Here is an 11,096-nt window from a genome sequence, read left to right as displayed (position 1 = left end):
ACAGACTTTGGTTTTGTTAAACAGAACTGTAACAAGTGATACAGCACATGGGCCTTACTAAGTTATGGATAGTAAACTAATTTGAGAATTATCCTCTGAAATGGATGCAGCTATTTAAGGAAATAGCCATTTAGGTTAAGCAGCACTTTGACATTTTTATAATTTGCCTTCCTTTATATCAGAAATGGAAAGCTCTGGTTGGCAGATGTTTTCATCAATTAAAGGCATTCATAGACTTGCATCTATACTTTGAGAGAGAAAAATAAAACTGATGTATTTTTCACTGGGGTATTATACACATTGGAATATTGAATTTCTTCTCCATGCACACATTTATGGATTTTAGCAATGTATAGAAATAGTGGGAATTGGTCCTCCTGATAGGTGAAATTCACCTTCTTTCACAAGGTATGCACAACCTTCAGGATTTACTGGAAAAAACAAAGTAAATGATTATAAATAAAGGTTTGTCTTTAATTCTGCCTACTATGAACACAAGCACTTTACACCAGGATTTGTGAATGTTCCCTCTCATTCACCAGTTGTAGTCAAGTACAGAGACTTTATTATTTCTACCTCTGGAAGAAATGCTTATCTCAGTTTTAACAGTGTTTACCTGGGCTTCTGAAAAACTCTTGTTTTATGCTGATTTAGCTGAGAAAAGAATTTTTTCCTATTGCTAATAATTCAATATTCCATATAATTATTTGCACTTCTCTGTAACTACCGTGTGGCACACTGGTTTGGAGTTTTCCTGTATTTCTTTTACAGACATATTAAATAAATAAATAAAATACTAGATTGTGTTTATTTTTTGCCTGCTATGGAAGTTATTTAATGTGACATTTCAAAAGACTACAAATTTTCAATTTCTGTGTGGTTGAGCCTAAATATATTTTCAAAGGAAAGAGAAATCTGGGAAGGAGTGGCTGTCAAAACTGAACAAGTTATGTACTTTCTAAAGTAGTACTTACCTTAACCAAAAAGTGACGAAAAATTTGAATTCTTGGATAGTCAGGAAAATAGTCTGTGATATTTAGTGCTGCCTTCCAGGCTTAAGTTTGGTTTTTAATGCAGTAGGAAGTTGCATTTTTGCAGAAAGAAAACCCATGTTAACACAGGCTGTGAAGAAAACTCATTGCCTGATAAGGGAAATAAATGGAGCATTTAATTGGATTACATTAGATTCTTAAATAATGTGTGCCTTTAAAAGCCTTCTATGTATCACTGAGCTATGATAACTTTGGTATTAAAGTTACTGTCAAAAGTAACATCAAATACTTTACAAGCAGGACAGTACAGTTGCCCATATGGAAACAGAACAGCTGTTTTCCAAAGTGAGGGAACCTTTCATCACATCTTTTTCTTTCTTGCATGTATTAAACACTTTAATTCAATGTCATTTGAACTTGGTTTTTAATTTTGCACCTCTGGAGAGCATCCCATCCAATACCTTGCTGAGTGCAAGTTCAGTTACAGCAGGCTGCTCAGGGCTGTACTCAGCTGGAATTTGGCCATCCTCAAAAATGGAGACTCCAAAACATCTCTGGGCACCATCCTCCAGTATTCATTCACCTTTACTGTGTGGTTTTTTTTTCATTGTCAACTAGAAATTTTTGTATTTCAACTTGTGTCCAAATCCTTTTCTCATTTACTTTTCTTATCATATTCTTTGAAAATATGTTTTTCTTTTTTTTTTTTGTTGGACATGCTTATTGTAATGCCCAGTTCATCTGTCTTTCATACTTTCTCTTTTTCCCCTTTTGCCTTTTAAATCTCACATAATATTTGGGTATCAGCTCTTCCATTTTTGTGGCTTAAATGAGTAGTATAGAGAATCCTACTGCACACTAACTGTGCAATTTTATAATTACCTGAAACCATCTAGAATGTAATCTCTTCAGCCACCTGCTTACACAGGTTGGAAGACAAATTCATGTACAATGCACTCCTACAGAAATGGATTGTCTTGATTTCAACTGGGAAATAAGCAGAAGCAAGTGAAGCAGAAGCAGAAATCTCATATCCATGCCAATGCAACTACATGAGAACATCTGAGAAGAATATTCATTATCCAAGCAACAGACCTTCAAATACAAAATTATTCATGAGTAGTTAGTGTGTCTGGAAATACAGCTTTAATAGACACAACCCACCTGCAAAGCTGAAGAACTCTTCATGTGCAGGATGCATAATCCTGTACGCACTGAAGCAAAAACCAGCCGAGTATCTAGGCTTCAGTAGGGAAGTCATATTCTCTGGAGTTTAGTTCACTGGAAATGATGCAGATGACTTTTCTCTTATTTTTTAAGGTTATACATGAACAGGTAGATTACATAACCAAAGCATAACATTTAGATTAGCACATGTGGCCAGCACAGTGGTTCTGGAGTTATTTTATTGCCTTGAGATTAAATTAGTTTAAAGACAAAGGGTTCCCAAATGCATTCCATAATGGCTAACTTCAAATATTTGACTTTTCCTATTTTCATTATCAACTGTGATAACAAGAAAATTTTAAACCTGTCTGTGTGAAGTGACATTATATATCAGGCTGCAAATCTCAGCTCCCCAGCTCAGCTGCCAAAGGCCCACGTGCTGCTTGGTGCAGTCACTGGTTGGAGTCTGGCTTTTGGGTTCTTTTGGTGTATTCACCTCTGTGCCCCTGTGGGGTTGCTGGTTGCATCACCACATTCTGGGATGGAGTTACCCTCCCTAATAGGCAGTAGGATGCTGTGGTTTAGGCTTGTGACCAAAGCAATGCTGAAACACACGAGTGTTTTGGCTATTGCTGAACAGGACATGCACAGTGCCAAGGTCTTCTCTGCTTCTCATTCATCCCCTGTGAGTAGAATGGGCTGGGTTAGGGCTTGGGAGGACTCACAACCAGCAGGTGACCTGAACTAAGTAACCAAAGAGATGTTCCATGCCATGTAGTGCTCTGCTCAGCAGTAAAATGAAGGAGAGTGAGGTTGAGGCTATCTTTTGCTCAGGCCACTGGCCTGTCCATGGGACGTGGTGAGTGATTCCAATTGCCATGCTTTCTTTGCAGCTTCTTTCTTCTCCCCTTTCTCTCTTTATTAAGTTATTTTCACCTTGACCCATGAGTTCTCCTGCTTTTTACTCTTTCTTTATTTTCCACCATTCCACTTGGGTGGGCAGGTGGGGAATGAGTGGCCATGCTTAGCTCCCTACTGGGGTTGTCCCACAGCACACTGTGTGGTAACTGGGCAAAACTGGTGAGATCTGCCTAGAAAGAGTCACTCAGCCCATTTCCCATCTCAGGGACAGCCAAAGAGCCCTCATGTGGTAATACTACAGGCCAAAGCTGGATGTGGCCAGCGATCTAAGCATAAAGAAGGTCAAAAACTCAGAATAACTTCTACGTCACTCCATAAAAAGAAAAAAATCTAAAAATACCTGAAGTTTTCTTCTCAAAAAACAAAAAAACCCCATTATATAACTCAAAATATAACCTCTTTAAACAACCACTCACAGTGCTGGATGTCAAGATGAACATGCCTGGGAAGTTTCACATGCAATCAAAAGGATCATCCTATAATTACAGTAAAAATGACATTATTATGTTGGTACCAGGACTGAAAGACAGAAAAATATTTTTGAAAAAATGTGCAATAGAAAATATTTAAAAAAGCTATACTAGAAACTAAGCCTTTAACTTTGTACTCACTACTTCAACAAAGAGAACTGCCTAAAAGAACAGAAATTCCCCTTGGAAACGGTCTAAGGCTTCACAAGAATCTTCAGTAAAGAAGCAAAGCGCTACTAGTCTGAAGTGAGAATTTCAAAAACATTTGAAATCATCATTTTGGCCATATATTGAAAGACATAAACTGTGAGTTTCTCACATTCACTGAAAACACATATGTCTCTTAGAGTCACCAAGCAGCCCACTTGGAAAGGCAATCCCACGCTGAGTTGTAAGTTCACCTTCTCTGCTCAAGGTTCATGGCTGCTTCCTACATGAGTACTTCCACTTGTCTTGAGAAGTCATTCATGGAAGACCACTGGCACTCATGGCACTCTCTTAGAGCTGTGCTGACACTTGGTTTCAGTAAGCAGAAGCCCAATAGCCATGAGGCATGGGTCTGACTGGCTTAGGAGCTAGCTCTCTGTCATATGACTACTGACTCCTATGAAATGGATTGCTTGGTATACTTTATCACAAGTTTTAGACAAAACATACATCCTTTACTCCAAAATAACTCACAGTGATAGAAATATGTTGACTACTGACTCCTATGAAATGGATTGGTCTACTTTATCACAAGTTTTAGACAAAATATACCTCTTTCACTCCCAAATAACTCACAATGATAGAAATATGCTCAAAATAAGGACATGAGGTGATAACTGGGATCCACTGAAGCCACTGGCAAAAGTTCCTCAGTGTTCAGAAGCAGCAGAAAGTCATATTTTGTATGGATGCAAAGGCATAACCAGGTTATACCACAGGAGAAATTAGCAAAGAGTAAGTGGGAATTTAAACAATGATCTTCTGGTTTCAGACATTTATTAATCAAATCTTTCTTCCAGCAAAAGCTTAAAAGTAAATCCATATTTCTCGAGTCACTGCCTTAACAGGTATCCAAAACAGACATATTGTTGGATTTGGTGACAAACTAAACTAAAACTGAAATGAATTTAAGCAAAGGCTGTTGGTGGTTGAAGCAGGGAGATGCAATTCACCTCCCATGCAGTCAGGGTCAGATTGTGTGCTAGAAATCCTCTGATGGATTCAAAGACAGAGTTTTAAACCTTTCACTTCAACACAGAGTGGGTACAGATTCTGTACACTCTGCCAAACAAACTGTTTTGCACAAAAGGTGGTAGGAGCAGGGCTAGGGAATGGTGCAGCTCTCCTGCCCACAACTTAGCAATGTGGAGCCACATCAGTGAAGGCTTGTTTGGCTGCTGTAGCCCTCCCAAGCTGCACTTCTCCATATCCATTATGCATCACATCAATGATGCTCTGTGGTTACTTACCATCACTTCCACCAGCTTGGTGATGCCATATTATGTCACAGCCATATCTGTCCTGCTGATAAATTTTATGTCTGAAATGAATATTAAGAACTGAATTAATCTGAATAAATTTTTAGCAGCAGCTATGACAGACCAGTTTCACATTACCCGCTGCTCCAAGTCATCTTGGCAGTGGATCAGAAGACAGGAGCACAAGTAAAACTAAAATATGGAGCTGACTCACCTCTACATTACAGCCCATTTATGTTCATAAATGAACACATGTTCTCTGAAAGCCTATTCTTCTCCTCTTTTTTCCAAAATGGAGAATGTCAAAGTTTTCTCATGTGCTATGTCTTGCCTGCCCCAATAAACTCAAAATAAGCAACAGCAAAAGAACCCCAAACCCAAAACAAAAAACACACATGAAAATCTTCATATAGTGAAACTGGAACAGAAATATATAGTTTTAGCCATGGCGCATGTATACAAGAGGAGAGGCAATGTTACAGTACTTCAATCTGTATTGTCTATATAAAACATTTATTTTTAAGCTCTATAATGGTATTATAGAAATACATAGAATATTTTATAGTGTATTTAAGTGTACTCACTGTGAAAATAACACATTTAAGACAGGTATTCTTATGTCCAAATGTTTTAAATATATGCACTTCTTTGCCTTGCAGTATTGTTACTTTGAAAAACAAAATATCAGTATTTTATTCCTTGCTCCTCGCCAGAATCTTCTCATTCGGATTTCCCTGGGTCATCTCAGGTGCTCACTGCTGTGGGATATTTTATAAAAACCACGAAAAGTCTGTAGATTTGTAGATTTCCTATATTTGCTTGCATTCATGTCTAGTGCACATGGCTTGCCGTTCAATCCTCCACGTGCCTTCTTCGTAAGTACAGTGACATATAGTGCATTCGTCAGTTTTCACCTCCCGGCCTGCTGGAATCACCAGGGTTTCTGCAAAGCAGTTCGGGCCTGAAAGAAGGACAGAGTTCATTATGTGACACCAACACACACTGCAATCCAGCCTGGCACGGTCCTGGTCCTGGGCACAGAAAGCCTACAGCAAAGTGAGTAACGCTGGACTCATTACACAAGCATGGGCACCGTGCACAGGGCATAAAAGCAGCAAAGAACACAAGGAGCCTGCCCGCCCAAGTGGCTGAATGTTTCTGGTACGGACTGTCCCTGCTCCCTGTGCAGGAAGATGCAATAAAACCTTTCTGTGCAACATGCAGCTGTGACAGAGACCTGGGCACACCCTGATGGTGCAGATGAACACAGACTGAAGCTAGAGGAAATGCCAGCTGTTGAAAATTCAACAGTGCTACTGTAAGCTATTAGAGAGCTGCTTATACATTTTATAACTTTTTTCCCACTGGAAGCAAGCATTTTACTTTCTGTAGTAATCATAGTATCATGTTAGTTTATCTTCTCTTTCATGAGAAAATAGTTTATTTCCAGCAGAGTGGAATAGCTTCAGCCTCTTCTGAATGAGGATACTTTTCATGTACAAAATGAAATATTCCATTTTATGTAAGTCAGTAAGTCTCCAAACACTCTTTTCATAGTACACTGAAATAACTTCATTTCCAAGGATGAGGCAGGAGAAAAACCCACCAGCACAACATTCAGAAGACCAATCTGGTTCTTTCAAAAAGCAGAAGGCTGTGAGAGCTGGATTATCTATACTTCTGTCAAAAAAGAAGTCTATTTCTGCCTTGAAAATCCACATGCACTTGCAGAGCAGCATTAAACCCTCCAATCATGCATCTATCCACTGTCATGCCCCCAGTGGAACGTGGCCTTTCCATTTAATGAGCACACACAGCAGCAGCTCAGGCACAGCCTTGCCACCTCACAGCACTTTGGCACCACTGTCATCAGGGCAGGATTTGTCAGAGGGGCCAGGATACACTGATCTGATACTGCTGAAATTCTTAAAGGCTATGAATGCACAAAACACTTGTTGACTGCCAGCCTGTTTGTCAGCCAAATAAATATATCCCAGATGGGCTCAGTCTTCCATGGCTGAGGGTTTACTCCAAGACCTGCACCAAAGAGCATGGCTTTATCTTCTTCTACAGAAATGTAGCCCACCTCCTGGGCTGTGCATTTTAAAGCACTAACCAAATAGTCCACAAATCAGTTTTAACAGTTACCTCATTGAAACGGGTTATGTCTTTGTGTGCCCACAACAGCCTGAGAACTAGATGCCAAACTGGCCATAAAGTCTCTCCCCATGTAAGAGTTAAATCTAGATGAGACCTGCAAGAGCTGCAGAAATTTGCTTCCCTATGCTGTACTCCTTCTTAATGCTCTTAATATTTAAGCCCATATTTGTTTTCACAGAATCACAGACTGTAGAATCATTAGGACTGGAAAAGACCTCTAAGGTAACTGAGTCCAACTGTTAACACAGCACCACTGTGTTCCACACTGAACCACATGCCCAGGTGCCACAAGCACATAACTTTTGAACACTTCCATGGATAGTGATTCCATCACTTCCCTGGGCAGCCTATCCCAGTTTTGGAACTGACTCTTGACAACTATCTCCAACATGTGGCTTCCTCCACAGTTTTGGGTGATTTCCTGCCCATTTGGATGCACAAAGTGCAGCAAAATACAGCATATCTCATCTAAAATCACCTCCTTTACTATCCTAATGTTACTGTGACACTTCTGTGTTTTCAGTCCCCCCCATCTGTACATGCAAAGTATTACTGAGCTGGAAACACTGGAAGGAGGACTTTTGGGGTGGAAGCAATGCTCCTGGGTCCCCACTGCACACTGGGAAGTGCCCTGGGTTTCAACCAAGGTAAAGCAGAGTTAATCGTGCTGCCCTTGATGGAACATATTTGAATGCTGGTCTGTACAATTCTGTTTCTCTAAAATACAGTATTCTTCTTGCAATTAATAAAGTTTCATCCTAAAATGAGTTCACCTGCACATTACATAAAGCTACTTAAATGTTTTTCATGCTGGACTGTAACAGTCCCATGATTTACAAAGCTATATGATATAAAGAGTTAAAATATTAAAAACAGAATCTACTTTCCATGGAGAATTTGTATGAAAGCTACAAGACCACTTGAAATCTAAACACTACTTAAAAGGCACCATAAGAAAAACAGTGATGTCAATCCCCTGTACAGGATTTATTTTATTCTAGAAAAGCAAATGTTATAGGTTATACTTGGTTATAAAACCAGCTGGGGAATGAAGTAAAAATGGTGCAACACAGCTAATATAATTCACTTGGATTCAGAATATAAATGCCTCCAGTCACAATTAGCAACATTTTAATGTCATGTGTGATGAGTCCTTTTTACACCCGGAAGTTATTTAATGTAAAGATTCAACAAGTTAGACCTCAACTGTTAAACTATTTTATATGGGGGTAAGTCATTGCTTTGGTAAATCTACAGAAGAACAGTAATCACTGACATGAAAAAGGACCTGAAAAAAATAAATGGCAGCAACAAATATTGTTTTAGTACCATGGAAGTTTTCCTTAGAAAATTGCCCATTTTCTGGTTCTGCATTTGCACCCATCATTACTGTAAGTGCAAATCTTGTATCGTTCTTAAGCTGACAACAGTCCGCTGGCATCCTTGTCCTCACCTTTTACTCCACAATATCACACACAACATTGTGGGTAATGTTACAGAAAAGGTCATGAATGAACAGGCTGAACTGACTGGATTACTGCAACATCATGCACATAAATGTCAGTGCAATACAGTGTCCAAACAAGGGAAATTATTTCCACAACTCTTATAATTTCTCCAAAGTCTCAGACTTCTAGGGAAAATAACTCTGAGCTTCACCCCTACCCTCATTCAATTTTGAAGCTGTATGAGCTTTTCCTGGCTCTTGGTGTCCTGTGGCTCCCTTCCCACCAAGAAGGGAATGCTTGTCCCTTTCCTCTTCCTCTGAGGAGCAGACACGGAACACAGACTTATATGGCTGGACTGATGAGACCAGCCTGCAGTGATGGGGTACACACGGGACAGCACTGGTGGGACCCTTTGTGAAGGGCTGCTCAGGCTACTCCTGTGCCTCCAGCAGCTCTTCCCTGCCCCTGCCTGTCACACAATCACAGAATATTCTAAGGTGGAAGAGACCCACAAGGATCATCAAGTCCAGGTAAAGGGACAACCATGATGAAGCCACTAAGGATTCTTTGCCTGGCTGAAAAGACAGTAGGGAAACTGAGGAATTGAAAATTTTTGAACAGACAGTGGGAAGGCCTGGAGGCACGGCAGGCACACAAAAGTTGGTTTTAAAAGTGTAAGAGCACCTTATCCTCAGTCTCCCTTTGAAGAGGGAGATCCTCCACATTCAGGGAGGACGAGCTGCCCCAATGGCACGGCACATGCTGAAAGTACTGCTTTACTTAACACTGAGCAGTTAATATTCATTTAGCAAGATTTTCAAAAGGGTTTTTTTTCTCATTTTTGAGAAATTTTTTTAAGTTTGCAAAATTACCTGACTTAGCACATGAAAAGCATTTCCAAGTAAATTTGGGCTGTTCTAACCCCACAGCAGTGGTGAGCTTTCTCACTAGATGCTGCTGCTGCAGGAGCAGTGAATTTGTTGTCCTTGGTTTACAAAGGAGGTTGCCTGCTTTCTGAGCTCCTTTTTGGCCACACCACTACTCTGCCCAACTTCAGCACCTGGTACTTGCTCAGCGCAGTGCTGGCTTGTTTGCTCTGCAGTATAAACCTCCTGGCCCCATCTCTAACTGTGTACACTTATACAGCACTAAGGCACTCAGTGGTGCTGCACTTCTTCACAGCAGATGAAGATCTTGCTGTATCACTCTTAAATCTGGCAGAAAATTCATTATGACATATTGTATCAATTCTGAGCACAGCTTGAAATCTACCACGACACTGTTTGTTTTCCTAAAGTGTACAAGTGGTGCTGTCAGACTCCTCTCGAGCCATGCCATGCTGGTATCAGCACAGATTTCTTTCCCAGGGCTAAGGCACAGTTGCTGCCATTGCAGCCACGTCTCAAAGCAGCAAGTTCAGTGCAAATCCTCAGTTCTCACACTGAGCGCCAGACTGGCACGCAGCTCTTGGCTTCCCTGCATCTGGAACAGTGAATCCTAGCTTCCAAAAGCAACATTTTTGTCGCAGACATCTTTTTATGAAAAATCCTTTCTTTAGGATTTTTCCTGCTGAGAAGCTGAGAGGCCTCAGGAACAACATGTAAACAATGGTTATCTGCTGCTGTGGAATGCAACAGGTAGATCTGTGATTGGTCCATCTTGGATGTTTATAATTAACGGCCAATCACAGCCCAGCTGGCTCAGACAGAGAGTCCGAGACTTTGTTATCATTCCTTTCTATTCTTAGCTTAGCTAGCCTTCTGATGAAACCTTTTCTTCTATTCTTTTAGTATAGTTTTAATGTAATATATATCATAAAATAATAAATCAAGCCTTCTGAAACATGGAGTCAGATCCTCGTCTCTTCCCTCATCCAAAAACCCCTGTGAACACTGTCACACATTTTTACTGGGATCTAAAGAACTAAGAAGGCAGATCTGGGTGGTTAATTCATTGAGTGATTATAAAGAGATCCTCATCTTGGAAACACTTAAAAACTAATAAAGTTTCAAAATATTATTGGGGTAAATGCTGCTATTGTATTTTTTAAAAAAATTTCACTGGTCCTGTGGAAAGTTTCCAACTGCTTATATGCTATGCTTCAGTGTTGACAAAGGCAACAATCTAATTAAAATGCAAATTTTTTTTATCTCAGATGGAATCAGCTGATGCCAGTTCTCAGCAGAGAATGCCCAAGCCACTCACCTACAGAAAAACCTGTAACCTTGACAACCTCAGAAGTGCCTCTCTGAAACTACTCCTCCCCTCCTTCCACAAAACCACAGCTGTATGTCACAGAGCTGTTCCTGTTTCCTCTTCCTCCTATCCTTGCTGTTGTATGGGCACATGTTCCAATCAGTTACAAAATATCAGATACAGCAATTTGGTAAATCACAATTTAATAAACTGTTTTCATCATGTGTTAAACCCAATCATGGACAAAGAAATCTGTTCAACTGCAAGTTAATGTGC

The 11,096-nt window shown here is 40.0% G+C and overlaps 1 protein-coding gene across 2 annotated transcripts in view; it reads right to left on the bottom strand.

The window, feature by feature from the left end:
- Nucleotides 1-5,492: 5,492 nt before the first annotated feature.
- The window catches only part of VWC2 (von Willebrand factor C domain containing 2), a 53,687-nt gene continuing 48,083 nt past the window's right edge, over nucleotides 5,493-11,096 (bottom strand). For both annotated transcript variants that reach the window (XM_005427966.2, XM_031062784.1), the window contains exon 4: nucleotides 5,493-5,977. In XM_005427966.2, the coding sequence (XP_005428023.1) occupies nucleotides 5,826-5,977 (152 nt within the window). In that variant the 3' untranslated portion in view covers nucleotides 5,493-5,825. The remainder of the gene's footprint in view (nucleotides 5,978-11,096) is intronic.

This window comes from Geospiza fortis, unplaced genomic scaffold (genome assembly GCF_000277835.1).
Source record: "Geospiza fortis unplaced genomic scaffold, GeoFor_1.0 scaffold362, whole genome shotgun sequence".
Classification (NCBI taxonomy): Eukaryota; Metazoa; Chordata; class Aves; order Passeriformes; family Thraupidae; genus Geospiza; species Geospiza fortis.
The sequence above is the reverse complement of the archived record's forward strand: the minus strand, read 5'-3'. Positions and strand labels throughout refer to the sequence as shown.